The 16,008-nt window shown below is 45.0% G+C and overlaps 1 protein-coding gene across 1 annotated transcript in view; it reads right to left on the bottom strand.

Annotated features, from left to right (window-relative positions):
- T265_13462 (hypothetical protein) overlaps positions 1 to 16,008 on the bottom strand; it is a gene marked incomplete at both ends in the record, with an annotated part of 50,386 nt that overhangs the window by 28,958 nt on the left and 5,420 nt on the right. The window contains 6 exons of the mRNA XM_009168964.1: positions 415 to 711; positions 1,688 to 1,846; positions 3,609 to 3,690; positions 10,582 to 10,943; positions 12,386 to 12,594; positions 14,918 to 15,067. Coding sequence (XP_009167228.1) covers positions 415 to 711; positions 1,688 to 1,846; positions 3,609 to 3,690; positions 10,582 to 10,943; positions 12,386 to 12,594; positions 14,918 to 15,067 — 1,259 coding nt within the window. The remainder of the gene's footprint in view (positions 1 to 414; positions 712 to 1,687; positions 1,847 to 3,608; positions 3,691 to 10,581; positions 10,944 to 12,385; positions 12,595 to 14,917; positions 15,068 to 16,008) is intronic.

The raw sequence follows: 16,008 nt of genomic DNA, 5'->3' as shown, positions 1-16,008 counted from the left end.
TGTGCATATTTTATGGTTGTGCGTGGAATGAAAATTACCCAGATATCCAAACATGGGACTGAGGACAACTGTCGTCCCGCGGGCTTCTAAACTAGTTGAATAGACTATTGGTGCTGCACGGGCGTCCTACACGATCCTACATCGCACTACAACAAGGTCCGTTCCCTTCGCTACAGGCTTCAGGGAATAGTCACCCAGACAAACCATCGTACAGCAACGAGGTACAATGTCTCCAAGAAAATGCACCACAAACCGAAGGATGGATGTAAATCAAGAAAATGAACCGAAATACAACGGCCTCTTCTTCGGTTGGTGCTTTCGGGAGTCACTGTAAAATGAGATAGTGGATAAGACGCAAAATGGGATGTGGATGAATCGAATGGAACCGAAAATACACAAAAACAGAAGACGTACCTTGAAGTGAGTACCTGCTCGGAACCCATCGAAGGCCGCCGTGCTGGGCTACATGGAATGATCCCGTTTCCCTGTAAGATCCCGACGACAGGTTTCGGAACTTCTGCTGGAGGTGGACCACAACAATGCATACGCATTTGGTGTAAATACGTCATCATGCTCAATAAGTCAGGGGGTCTAGTTGGCAAGGTCAACTCGACTGGATCCAACACTCTGGGTATTCCTAATTTGGAAGCCACATCGAAAGCCAGACGACAGTTGTCCACTGGATTGTTCTTCGACAAACTATTCATGTCACTTTGTGGAGGGGAGAGTGAGGAAAATATAAGATGTAAAAAGACGATGAATTAATGATAGGCGGTGGAAAGGATGCCTTTTGGTTTACACAAGGCACCGCCACTGTCAATTTTCTGGCAAATTGTCTTATCCTTATTGGAAACCATCAGTTGGGAGTTCCGAACCCACGACCTTCCGGCTAGCAGTACGAATACTACTTAAATGTTCGACCACGAGCTGATCAGAGATGTGAGTTGTGGGATCCAGGAACAGTGGTGAGCGCTACGAAAAGCATACTATGGATATTTCATTCCCCCTGGACTTCTGCGACATTTAACACTGACGAATCCGAGCAGGGAACACCGTAGTAACGTAAATGAACGAAGTATTGCGTAGATCTCACTGTACAGCGATATCTTCAGCCATTATAGCCCGGATGGACCGAAATCTATGAATGCCCAGGGGAACGATATCCGGAGTAACAGAACATCACACGCGTTAGGCAGGTGTAGCAAATCGGCCAGAATCAAGAAGTGGACACCCAAACAATCATGTACAAAGAAGCATGAACACTGATTCGCCCTAATATCGGTCAACTGAATAGGGTGTTCTGGCTGATCATATGACACTGACATGATTTTTCAAGGTGTCAGGTGTCATAGTATACAAATACAATGTTCGCATTTCACTTCGTCCGTCTGAACGCCATCTCAGATGACTATGTTCATTGGTGGGGGTGGGACTGCGGTAAGATGAAAACGAATGTAACTGCTGTTCTGGTGGCTGGCTTTCACAAAATAGAAGACGCTTTTGATTCGAGACACGATGACTGTTGTTCTGGTTATCTGTACACTTAGCCACACTAGCTGCATTTTTTGTCTCGCTCGAGTAAGAGAGGTCAGCAGGCTACTGAAACGGGTCGACTACCAGCTAATTCCCGCGTAGAAAATAAGTGAGGATTTAGAAAACTGGAAAAGTTTAGCAGAGAACAACCTACATTTTATCTGGGTAGTAATGATGTAGGATAGCACAAAATGCCAATCCAGATTGGAATGATGTGGTCAGGTCTGTGATATGAACCATCGGACAATCGCGAGTCACTTCTTGACACCAAACGAGCAGGTCTTGACCACTTCGGCCAGCGGTTGTTTTTGAGCTGCAACAAAGTTGCGGAGGAAAGTGAGGGAGCACTTATTGTTTTGAAAACAGATTTATGGCACGAAGTAAACAAAGGAACGCCCGAGAAGCGCTGTTATCACTTAATGCAATACATGTAACAAGGACAACTCAATTGCGAGCAAGCCCATTCACGTCTGTCAAGAGAGTATTCGATCTTAGTGACCCCCTGAGAAAAAGTTTCATACGCAAGCTTCTAAGATGCAACTGATGATCATTTTCTGAACGGAATTGGACAATAGCGAAGGAGTGCTGTCATACTGGACACACGACAGTTTGCTAGTGAGTTTTCCAAAACTGTCCCCCAATAACATTGATTCGTGGGTTGTTAACGCCCCACTAAGGCAGATAGTTGGTAGCCTTTGTGACTCCATTACTGCACATGGCACCGTATAATTTGTACCAGCTGGATTATCAGAAGACTACATACTGCCCTGTACACGTTACTGTGGGATGTTACCAGGTTCAACCTTAGCTGATATCATTCTGACCAGAATTCGACGGGAAACCATGTAAAAACATGTCACGTTTTCATCTTGGAAAACAGTGTGCAGATGACAGTTTGATTAAGGCTTTCGATAATCATGATGTTCACACAACCAATCAGCGTCCCTCGTTAAGCATTTCTGCATGTATTCATGGACGTCACAAAGAATGGATCACAGGAAAAGCGCATGAAATGACCAATGACTACCCTTTGACAGTTTTCCACGAAGTATAAACGAGGTTTAGTGAGAACATAAAGTGAGAAACATATGAATCTCCAATAATTAGCTGAAGGGATCTTGAAAGGGGCACCGATAGCCGACTGCTACCCGCTGCCCTTCTACAAACCGAAATTATCAGCATTACCCCTGAAACGTCCTCTGGTTTAAGGATGATCATGTGAGACAGAGAACCGGAATCAAAGCCGAATGTCTTCTGCTGTCCAACTAAATCTAGTCGCCGCAACTAGGAGACTCGTGTTCCGGGAGCTCTCAAGGTGCGACACACTCAACCGTACATGGCAGTTGCCGTAACGTATAATGAACCAAAGTCTTCGGTCAGCAGATAAGAGTTGAGTACCAGTGGTTGGCATGTAATAAGGATCATCGACTAAGCAACACACCTTTGAAATAGGTCACATAGTTGACACATCTCAGGCCTCCAAGATTTTACTACTGTGCAGCCGAAACCCGAAATCGTTGGATTTCGTGAAGAACTATTGATCAAGCACAAGTGCAAGTAAAAAATGTTGATTCGGGCCATCTGTCTATCTACCCTGGAACGAATTTATATCGTACTTTTGCCACACGACCTAGCATGGGTTCATTCCTCGTTACACTATCTTTTACCGACCAATGATTGCTGAATTCCATTGCAACGACAACTTGTGGAACACCCGGCTACAGCGCATCCGGTCACATCCAAACTCACCACATCAATGTTCTCCGACACACTACTCTTATCAAATTTACAACCCAAAGCACCATTGGATCCCCTTACATAGCATCCACTGTTCTAGCTATTTAAAAACATGAAGTCAATAAAATATGGACAAAATTCTGATTAGGCCAAAGGCGATTAGATATCCAAAATCAGGTCCGAGTTGACAGCGTCCTATTTGCCTGCAGGTAGTACAACGCAGCCACTCAAAACTATCGTCAGCTGCTAACTAGCGGGTAACATGTACGGCGTGTCCGAGCAAAATAGATCTGCTCACAAATTGGGAACAAGCTCGTTCCAACGCCGGATTAACTTACTCCGTGTTGAACGGTGATTGCGATTCGGTGACATTTGGCAAGGACGCTGTGGGGACGACTGTTGGCGGAGGTTTGGTATCACCTGCAGGGAGAGATGAGAAAAACGGGAGAAGAATGAACAGCAGATAAATGCTGCCAACCGGGCCTACTGAAGTCGAAAGCCAAGCAGAGTGTGTTGTCGTTACGGCTGGTTTACAGGGTTATAAACAGTAAGTGCACACTCATCTTATGCAGAGGTCATGCGCTCTTACTTCCATGAGTTTGGTGATAAAGCGCTCAAGATGGTCCCCAACAAGAGAGTACTTTTCGCGTCAGCTGGGGTAAACTAGTCTAAGTGATGAGCTAGTCCTTCGTGAGAATGACTTGGTAGGAGACTACCATCTATGCGACCTGGTATGTTTGCTCGAACAGACCGGCAGACGCTTTTTTGGGTTCCTGCATACATACTTACACTATTTTGATATTAACCCCGCGCTTCACCCGCTGGTAGAGCTCAACTTTCCTGCGGACATATGCCAGCAATATATAGTTGACCTTCTGTCGTATAGACTACTGCTCGTCAGAGAAGCAATACTGTATACCAACTTCATGAAAGGCATACGTTTCAGTTGTCTGTAGAGTGCTTGTATTATTTTAATCTGTCGAGTACGGCGGCGCGTGACAAATGCTGCACTGGATAAATGCAATATAGTTGTGGTGCCAGACAGGTGTACTGTATGTCTACCTAGTGTACATCATGCCCTAACGAAATGTTCATCTCGCACGCTGTTGACCAAAGGAGATACAAGGTCGATCAGCCAAGGAAAACCTGACCAACATATTACGGTGTTGAACAGTTAGTATAGTATTTTCGGGTTGATACTAATCACAACCGTTCACGTAATTTTGCTACCCCAAAAAATAACGGTGATCATTAGCGGAGGAATGTGAGAGGCGAAATTCTGTTTCGGATTCATTCGACAGTAACATACTTGGATTTCGAGGCAAATGAATGTTATCCCTCAACAATGCGGAGAACGCACTTGGAATACACTGCCAATATTGTCCAGTAGGACAGGTGGATGTTCTAGCAATCTAACGTCTCCACACCATCGTTGTCACGAACAAACACCAGTGAAAAATAAGAAAATGACCACCTAGAAAGGTATCCCCGACCAGATCACATTGCTAACAATAGTGGAACCTATCGCACCGTCCGTTGCAAGTGTGCTCTTTGGAAAGTATGTTTTGAGGTCACAGCAAGGACTAGGGAGAAAACTGCGCGACCCAAGCTTTGAGCGACCAGTTTTCACACTTCAAGGACCAGCACCCAGTTGGTTAGTCCACAAAACTACCTGTCCCACAGATGGTTTGAACAAGTAGAGGCCACACGGCCACCGTTTAAGGCAATAGGCAATGTGATTAAAACCTATGGGTATACTGGACTTCCAGCATGCATACGGTGCTTGATGCGGAGCAATTAGGGAAATTCGCTGGGATCACTTAGAACGTGACAGCACCTCCATAGTTACGGCTTTCAATTCCTCGAAACCCAAGTACAACTAGTGAGGGTACCATCGACGAATATCACGAGGTGAGGCACCTTAGAACACCGTTACTATCTAGAGCAGACAAATAGAACGGCGGTCCGAGACGTAAGCGCGGAAGCAGTACTGAATACCAGTGTTTCAGTGCCATCGGAAAGAAAGACAACCACTGGGATCACCAATTTTTCTGTGCTAAAGAGGGAGTCTGTGTTCATTCAGAAAGCCCAACCCACTTCAAAAGGCTCACCATAAAACCGTTCTTCTAACTTCTTAAATCTTATCTACCTATCTTTTGGTTATCATCAACGAAGACCGAATTATTTGGTAGAGTGGATCTGTTTAAACAACCACACAACAGATTACACAATACGGACTGCCAGTAGGTCAGTGAATAGCCGCGTCCTCATTAACGAGGTTCCGCAATATTTCCTCTCTATTGTCTTTGTTTGGGGTTTTAGGACACATCTTACTCCAGAAATGTCTCAGAGCAGCTCGCTCCCGCGTTCCAGTTACATAAGTCCACAACTTCCGCACTTGTTCACAAGTAGTCTTTACAATGTACATACCAACTGAATGTTGCAACCTATTATTATCTATTCCGGAAATCGCTGTTTCCAACGCGTATTTCGTTACCTAAACGGATAAGACTGGTCATTGGAGCAGATAGCCAATATGTAACACGAACTGCGTGACCGAAAGAAAGAGCAGCAATAAGCGGTCCGAGCACAAGGTAGCCCCATTAACAACCTGATGAACTCGCAGCCAAACGGTATAGAGACGCATGAAGTGAGCAATCTTGATTAGTCTCTCAAAGAACGAAGCAGCTGTAGAGCGCATTTGGACCATAAAGTAGCACAAGTGCAAAGAAGGTTTCCTCAGGAAAGCGGGTGCATGGCGAAGTTGAAAGTGCTCGAGATGGTTTAGTGGTTAAGGCGTGAAGTTACTGATAGGAAGGTCTGTGGTTCGAAACCAACCATCTCGACTGCTCTTGTCTACATTCGGGTAACCTGGCAGTATCTCAGCACCCGCGCATGGTAGCTAGGCGCCAGTAGGTTGTTACAGCTGAATGACTGTCATTATTAGTGTTATTTTATTATTATTATTATTATTATTATTACCAAAATACTTGCAGGTACCGAATATTGCTGACTCCTTTGTGACAAAAAAAATACAGCCAAACGAGGACCTTTCTTAAGCCAAGGATTAAGTCCAGCAAAAAATTACCTCTGGAAATAACTGAAATTAATGAGGCCTTAAAAACCGTTGGCAGCAGTCATTTAACACGTGTGAACCTATGGTGCGAAGCCTCAAGATTGTAGATGTCACCTTGAGGCCTCAACGAAGGCCTATATGCACGTTTCGTCGCTCTCAAACTTTACTCATTTGTGAGCACACAAGAACTGTAGATCACGGACAAGCCAATATCAAATGTATAGGACATTGACATAATGTTCATATTTCTTGCATGAAGCCCACCGGAATTAGCAAATTTCTAAACAATGTGCGCCTACAAAGTACAAGTACCCACTGCACAAACTTTACCCGCCCGCTAGAAAACAAAATTCGGTTCAAGCACGTGGGTTTTTAGTCTGCAACTAGGAACTTTAGGAGCTTTCACCAGTGCTCCCAGTTCCGTGACTCACTGAAGACTGCATTAGGTCCTTCGCAGAAGCCAAAGTAACTAGAAGTTCGGACTTTTAATCCCATTTGAATCCTTCATAACAGTGCTTCCCCAATTAATGAATTTCAAGCATGAAATAAGAACCACATACTCTTAGGCCCATGATTCTAGGATGCCGGTTTCACAACCGCCAGTGTCGCACTGAGCTTGAAGTAAGTCATGTTGATACCAAGCAGTTCGTGACAACGATTGCTGTTATTCGAACTGTATCTGCATTCCCGCCGATCAAATGGCATAAAATCCTCAGAACTGTTGACATCTAGGTGGATTCCTGTTCATTCATTAAACTTAAGTGTTGGCAGCACCTGTGGGAACCTTACTCACCATTTGCAAAACGTGAACTGGTGCCGATATCATTCTCAGTCGGACCAAGTCAGAGGACAGACGTCTTAAGGAAAAACTTCTAGATAAGCTGTATAGGTGAACGTGCCATACCAACCTTTTTTCAGTCCATAAGAAGTGAGCGCTATGCTTGTCAGAAATAGTATGGTTGTGGGTGATTGCGGGATTTATATAATACGCGCTCAGTTTACTCTTGTTTGAACATTCAACCTCCTGTCCCGGTGCAATCATCTTGGTAAGTCCACACCAAAGGGAGGGAAGTACTGGATTCGAGTTTCGTGGGCCAAGCGATCGACACAACCAAGGTGCGTTATTGGGTCTTCGTTCGAGGCGTCGGGCTTACCATTCACATCACTCAAGTGCGAACATGTTCTTATTCAGAGTTGAAAATTCATATGCGTCCAGCGTGCGCTGGACGAGTAGTGGTGCCACGCTCACCTTGCATACCAGATGTCCGAAATTCAAATCTGGCCCGGCCGACGATGAGCTCTAACAACGGAGCTCGAATCCAGTACTTTCCTCCTTTAGCATGGGCTCACCAAAATATTTGCGTTAAGACAGGAGGGAGGTTGCCCGAGCGAAAGTGAAACAAATGCAAGGTCACTGTCATTAACGAAGTAGGGTAATACAACGTAAACATAATTAGTGTTATGGAAACAGTCACCTGAAACGTGAGAGCATATTGATCGGACAGCAGATGTCGGCCGGCGGAATTAGAAGTAATCACATTCCCGTAGTTAGTTCGATCGACTAACATCGCTGTTTACTGTAATGTCTCCAAACATAGCCTGCTTATTATTGGACCAGTTGTCAGTAGTCTGCGGTGAAGCTTTACCAGAAGGGCACCCACGCCATCCACTTTGCTAGGTTGAATCGACCGGTTTCAAATAAAAACATTCTCACCAGCAACATGCCCTCTACAGTGAGACATTTTAGCCTACCTCACTTCAGAATCTTTACCAAGTAGGTTTGGTGACGGTTTGTCGTAGTGTCAGTTACCTTTGGATCGGATTAGCACGAAACGGTGGAGAGTAGATGGATCGTCGGTGGTAAAACGGCTTTGCGTTATAAAAAAAAGGTTGTTAATAACCACAGGACTCGGGTCCGCCAAACAAATGGGATATCGCTACTTTCTAGATAAAAGTAGTAGGTTGAAATTCTAGTTCGTTTCCAGGATGAGCTCTTGTGGACCGACTTTTCGCTGTTCGGGGTTCTCTATATGGTATGAATGAGACAATTTGGAGTGTGCAAAAATCGTTCGTTGGAACGAGGCTTCTCTTAGGAGGGGACAACTGTAGGTACAGTTATTCTCATCCTCCAAGGGAAGCTGCTACCAATGAGAGCTTGTAGGGACGCTGTCCGCAGGCCACGGTGTCCAATTCCTCACATAGAGAGATAACTCACTAGGGAACCAAGAACCCTTTTACCCGTGGTGTTCTCCTTTAAAGAGACCATCCCATCCACCTCCCTCCCAAAGATAGGCAATTCTGATCAGCCACCTAGAAGACATCAGTATAGAAGTGCTGCTAGGAGTTCACATGCTGGCCCGTTGGGCTGCACGTCCACCCAATCTCAACCACACGCTCATTCTGTAACTCATTGGTATGGTATGGCTACTCATTTTGACCTCTAGTCTGAACCCACTGGTGTGTACCACGTGACCACGCATTGATTGCATCGACGCTTAACCCTGGCAGTTTTCGATCAATTGGAAAAAGTTTGGAACCGATTGAGAAGTCATTGTTTCAGAATGGTCCAGCTCTTTCGGTGCCTAACTGCCATGCCACCGGAAGGAAGCACGAAGGCTAGGATACTGTCAGGTTGTCCAAGCCTAGACAGGGAAAGTCGAGAGGCGGATGTAGGGTTCGAACCAAGGACCTTCCGGTCAGTAAATTCGAGCTCTAACCACTGAGTCATCTCAGAAGGGATTGGGAGTAAATCGGCGGTTATCTATCTATCCATGTCGTACACACGAATGAACACATTCCATACAAAGCGTGAACTTCTGGTGTATGCACTATGAACGGACGGTTGACTAATAACTGGGAAATGGGTGCCTTACACTCAAAAACCGTTCCATATAACTTACCCATCAAAAATGGCTTCACTTCCAAGTAACGTAGTTGAATGAAATCCCAAAAACTTTCACTGGTCACTGGCCGTAATACAACAAAAGCTGTACCTGACCATGTGATCATAGCACAGAAAACCTGGTAATGCTTACAACAAGGATGCACCAACAATATCAGATGAGACTTCTCTGAAGTGAAACTTCTGAGGATTTGCCAGAAATAAGCTCTGAACACCACACATATTCTTACAACTTCTAACCCCGATTGAAAAAGTGCCGCTTTGAGTGAGATCGCTGGTGGCAATACTCAGTCGGTGGGTTCGAAGTAGTAAAAGCTAGTAACGAGATCACGTGGAAATCGTTAGTTACTGACCTGTTCGTTGAGCCTGGTAATTGATTTGCAAACGTTTCGTCACTATTCGAAGAGACATCGTCAGTGCGTTGTTGAATGAGTGGTTCCACCTCTGTCGTGCTTGGGTTTATATAGTTTGAGAATGAACAGACATATCTCCAATGCGATTAGTTGACGGTTCTGCGCCGTATGTGGTTTATTGGATGACGTAGACTTCGGTGGTTTACAATCTTCCCGTTGGTCCCTCGATATCAAAGGTGCGTTGTGATTCGGAGATACTTTGAAGGACCAATCAAATCAGAGTATTTCCGAACCACAACACGTCACAAATACCCGGGGAGGGGCAGTCGGAACAAAGAGAGGGAGGTACTGACGACGACAGCGTCCAGCAAGTCAGTCAACCAACAAGAAATGAAAACACAAGGTAGGAGACATCTAGAACGGACGGATAACTGGAATAGCAGTTAGCCACCCACATTAGAGATATAAGCTGTTCTTAGCTAAACAATGTAGATCCAGGCAGAACAGGAGGTACTACTCGAGGACGCACCAACGATATCTCCTCGGATGATGACGAACCGTTTGCAAATCAAATCGGTGAACAAGCAGCAGCTAATGAGTGCACCCGAATTACATTCACTGTGCGAACACGCCAAATGTTAGGGCCTTCAGGTATATTAGGTGGATAGTTTGACATTAGGATATGAACAACCGATTACCGGACACTTATTTTCATGTTCCATCTGATTGTCCTCACATTTGAGGGGAGCATACCTTGAACAGGACAACCCTATTAGCTGGGAAACGAGTCCATCGAGAACTAAGATCCACGAACAACCACTATCCGGAATAGCTAAATGTCTTGTATCGTTACTATTTGGTTGGTTGGTTGATGAACAAAAGCCAAGAGTGAGCTCCCCGCACTGAGTAGGATAGGGTCAATTGCTGAAACACGTCACGATGACTCAACAATTGGATTCAATAAAATGCAAAAAGGATACCTTTGGGAGAATCCGCGTTAATTTGGACGTCGCTTTGAACCGCAGACAGATCGTTGCATTTATTCCCCTCCGTTTCATGCTGTTCCGATTCATTCTCAGTTTCCGCCTCGTCGGGGACGTGCTGCAGTGCCTGAAGTTTCGCTGTCAACTTGCCTAAGTCCGTGTGGAATGTGCTTCCACCCAAGGATGCTGAAAGTTTGGCACCATAACCAGGTGGATATCGCGTGCTGCAGAAGCGTTGGAAGCTGGGAGACACTGATCCAACGCCACCAACGTCATTGACGGTCAACCCACTGCCCACATTGAAGCTGCCCGCACGGCTCAGGGACATGACCGAGGCAAGGGATATCATATCTTCGTCCCTAAGAAATTGTTGGTGAAAGTGAACGGGATTAATGTGTGCCTTGGAAACAGGAAAACTAAAAAGACTTGTGTTATTATGAAAGCCACCTGTAGATGATCCCGTTAATCCGATTCGCTGGGGAGATCTTGAGAAGGAAGTTCAGCCGAACTGTTCTCCAAAGACGAGTGAAGCGCGATACCATGTTATCGTTCTCATCGGTTCAGGATGGAAATCTTCTCGAACTCACTGAAGTTGGATGTAGTATTTTATTCAATTTGTATCCAACGTTGCGCACGGCTAGATTATGATGCACATGCATTCGAATCCGGGTTCTAATTTTTAGTTGGCTCAGGGGACGAACAGAACCGGGTGAGAGAAATCATCCCAACCAGTTAAAACGTTTTTGTCAAACCTCAACATACAGGACGACACCGTAAATAGAAGTTAGAGTACAGTGACACAACCATTCACAGCCATCATCTTGAAAAAGACAGTTAATATCAAATATCTCCAGTTGGATGAGGTTACTCAGAAACCGAGCTCCCGGGATTGTTGACGATCCGCTATACAATGTCTTAGTATACAACCAGCTGGACACATGGTGATAGGTCCTTATTGAGAACAGACGGTAATATGGACCTCCCAAAACGAATAAGGACAGAAACCATGTTACACCCGGGTACCGATTAACTTGTACTGATACAGTGAAGAGCAGCGCACATTATTCACAATGCAAATGATAACTTATCGAGTTAGATTCCTGAGTAAGGACCAATTTTTCATGTGCACCGAGATGTTGGCAATGTACCGAAATGTTGATAGCCTGCCTGCGTTAATTAGTTATAGATCATGTGGCTGCTTTGCCTGCCCGTTGAGTTCAGCAGTGTGCCTGAAGAAGTTTCGTCACCAATCGTGAAGAGATCACCACGCACTGATGATGTTTACACGACTAGTGACGAAACGTCTGTAAGTAACTTGCCAAGCTCGCCGAAAAGATTAACAGCCACCTGAACTACAACTATATGAATGACTAATCCGCATTAAAGACCATCGGTAGTGAGTATCCAGCGGAACTTATCTGTCAACCTCCCGCTACTTGTAACTGGGCGTCAACCACCTCTAGCCACGCGAATGCGCGTCCACGTTTTTTCCAGAGCTTACGCAACAAACGACTGAGGTCAACTAAAATCACTGTAAGACAGGCTTCAGAGCGCATTTAGGTAATAGCTTAGGTCAGTATTCTTTCATCTCATATGAACACGGTGGACTCTACTAAAAGTGGTGTTCATGTGAGATGTATCATGCACGAGGCGACAGAAACCTGATGGAAACCGAACTGCTAATGCTGCTCTGTAACCGGAATCTGGGGCAACTTCTATTCAAATTTTACGGTGTTTGTCATGGTTAGTTGCGCTCACAGGCGAAGACAGTCCTATCAAGTCTGTGGAAAACACAACTCACGTGGCATCACCTTCCTTCAGTATTACGGAGTGTAGTGTGATAAGCAAACTGGCCGATACAAGTTTCTTTGAGGCAAGTCGAAGCTGGATTTTCAAACTTGTCTGGGTTGGTATGCCTGAAGCGAATTCGGAGAGTTCTATTTGCCGAGTGGCCAAAACCCGACGACGTACTGTTGGGCCAGCAAATCGCGCTTGCGCTGCACCACCAACCTGTGAGGGACAAGCACAGAGGTATTAGACTGATGGCGCCAAAATCCAACAGAGCGACAGTAGAAGGAACTCTAAATAACACCCTTGTTATGCAAAGTGCACCCGCTGCGAGATTTCCGATGATACTTGGTTCTTCGGCTGTCACTTCTGCTGAAGTGTGAGATGGAAGTGAATAGCCAAGTTAAGAGGAGTCCGTGTAGAAGAGAAAAACGCAAAACCAATAGAGTGGATAGAGCCGAGACGTAGCTCTATACATTGACCGTTGTGAATAACTTTCACACTCAGTGCAACGGCCCATCAAATAAAGTCCCCGACTGGCCATTTAAGTCATCATTCTTGTATCTGGGAAACCGGTTCACTAAACTGAAACTAGGTTACCTACTGAATTAAAACGAATGCTTGAGCTATGAGCTCAAGGAAACAGTGAAACTCTAGCTAGCTAGTTAGCCACCAGTTACTTCAGACTGGATGCGATAAGCACAAAAGACCACAGTATACGCACTATCAACAACAGAAACACCACCGTTTCATCGGATAAACGTAGTCCCCAGAAGCTGAGAAATCAGTCCTCAAATTAAGCAATAATTTGTTCGAATGTTTTTTCTTGAGCTCATGTGCACGATTAAAATGCTGGGGTTGGAATATCCACAGTCCCTCGTAGTCAACTAATATTGGTATTCCCCCACATAATGTGCCGTACAAGGGCTGTTTGGAGATTCCGTTCCAAAGACGTTCAATGAAGTATTCATTGTTCTTGAAATAAGTAGTGTGAAACGATAGCTTGTGATAAGGAGGCCTGTGTTCTGCACATTATGCACAAGAATATCAATATGCTATTAACTACGAGGGACACCATCAAGCTTCCCGCCTCAGCAATTTCATCATGCATATGAACTCAAGAGCAAACATTCAACCAAATTGCTGTTCAGGTTGAAAATTGACTGACTATCCATGCTTCCGGAGAGTACGCCTACAAGGTGAACCCCAAACATGGCGAAACCGGTAGTGGGCTGTTTCTAGATTTGGGGAAATTTTCTTATAACACTCATTTCAAAAACAGGAAAGCAAAAAATTACTCCGAGGAAGCCTATGTGCTACACATTATGCGGAGCAATAGTGGATAACTGACCACGAGGGACTCGATCAAGTCCCCGTTTCAGCAGTTTTATCATGCATACGAAGCATCGTTGACAATGGTCAGTGTGATCAGACCAATTTACGTCCTTATGCTGTAAACCACGTACCAAAGCACAGGCATTCCGACCATCGCAACGCTCATAATAAACCTGAGAATGAGAAAGTGCGGATAACTTAAAGCATCAACAAATAAGCTACCAGCCGGGACTTCCCAGGTTTGATCGCTCCCACCTGGGTTTGGGTAGTGCCTGCTGGAAGCTTGCATCGGTGCCATGTAGAAAGTGATAATTCGAAGATAATGAGGACAGCACTGTTCAGAGGCAGTCATGCGTTGAAAACGAGCATTCTGATGCAGAACAATTAGTCATTCATGTACCTTTTCACTGTGCCCACAAAACCCGTGTCAGTATATATCCATCAAGATATATTTGTTACAAACCAAACAAACCAAAGCGATACCAAATACGAATTAACTTTCCGGGAACCGATAGAAAATTGATGGATATCCCTAGAAGAGCCAAGATATCGGGTTCGATGGTCACGTAACCGATCATTCTTCGCCATTCTTCTGGATCCTTTCCACAGTGGTGCAACGGATACATTCACTTATAAGACCAATTACTATATGATCGTTTTGTTCATCTTTAACATCCTTTCGGTGCCTAGCTATCATGCCACCCGAGAGAAGCACGGTGGCTGAGATAATGCCAAGCTGCCCAAGCCAAAGATGAAAGTTCAAGCCAAAAACCTCCCGGTCACTAGGTGCACTCCCTAAACACTGAGCTCAGTATATTTCCATCGCAAGAATGGCAATGACAACATTTGTGTGTGTCTAATAACTATAACCGCGAGGAGAATGCGGTCGTTGTCGTTGCACATACCGCGATTTCTGTCGATTCAATGTAAATACTTCCACTCCGTTTCTGCTTAACTTCTCTTAAATTCTCCACTAATTAGGTGCAATCTGACCAATGAACAGACCTCGATCGATTGCAAAAGGAGTAACACGGAGGCCGTGTGAACAGACGAAAAATACGCGTTCGGCCACAGGATTACATGATAAATAATAATTGTCCAGTCGTAGCACCCTTTCTGTTCCTAACTGCCATGCCAAGGGAAGGAAACACGAGGGCTAGGATACAGCCAGGTTGCCCAAGCCTGGACAGAAGGCCACACAATTACCTACCTCTTCAATTTGACAGATCCATTCTTTTTCCTCAAATTGCAGCGCTTTCTCACTCCTGTACAAGGTCGTGGTAAATTCCACGTTTTCTGGCATGGACCATACGTGGTTGTAGGCGTTTGTATTCTCCTCGGACTGTTGACAATCGATAGGCTAATCGTGAAAGGCAGAGGCAGTGAAGTAAAAAGGAAGGTGGGTGTATTTGTGGTCAGCAGAGAGACTAGACAACACAACACTGGGACCTAGATACGTTTGAAAATACAGAACCTACTCCGCATCTCACCTTTTGACGCGCTGTCTGTCCCAAAGTCAGTACAGTAAGGCAAAGCATTTATCGTGGAATTGAAGGAAACTTGGTTGCATTGTTAGGGGCTAGGAGTGAGTCAGTCAGCTGTCAGTCAGCTGTCAGAAACCGCTGTCACATAGAAGTCGCAGAAAACCCAAAGAATTAAATACTGCCCAATCGCTTGTCTAGGCGAGAGCTTAAAAAACATATTCAAATGGGCATCTTGAGTCAGCTGTAACAACCTTCTGTTGTCCAGCTCCAAAGTCATCTGGAGGAAGCTGATATACCGTCAGGTTGTCAAAGGATAGACAGAAGCAGTCGAGGTGCAGAGGTTGGGTTCGAACCACGGATCTTCCGGTTAGTAAGTTCACGCCCTAAAATCCCACCATGCTGAGCCTGAACGTCGACCAACCCTGTGTAGTGAACACACTGACCGGTCCCAAGCTCAGGTTAAGGCATCTGAAGTGAACAGTTTGTGTGCACTGACACCTCGGAAGATTGTTTTACGCTCGAAATAAATCCGAATTGGGATTCTTCCGATTGAAGCAACCAAGATGCATACATGTGAGGACATCAGGGATGCCGTCTCCATCCTAGAAAAGCGGCACCTAAATCTAGGGATAAGACAAACGCATCACCTGGAAAATCTTCCAAATGAGCTGCACTGCTCACTTTATCTTCGACATCCTACTGAAAGGTCAGAGGCGTCAGTAATGCTGAATGGCGGACAACGTACGACCCAATATCATCATCATCATCATCATCATCATCATCATCATCATCATCATCATCATCATCATCATCATCA

This window comes from Opisthorchis viverrini (genome assembly GCF_000715545.1).
Source record: "Opisthorchis viverrini unplaced genomic scaffold opera_v5_68, whole genome shotgun sequence".
In the NCBI taxonomy this organism is placed as follows: Eukaryota; Metazoa; Platyhelminthes; class Trematoda; order Opisthorchiida; family Opisthorchiidae; genus Opisthorchis; species Opisthorchis viverrini.
Note: the sequence above shows the minus strand (reverse complement) of the source record. Positions and strands in the feature narration are given on the sequence as shown.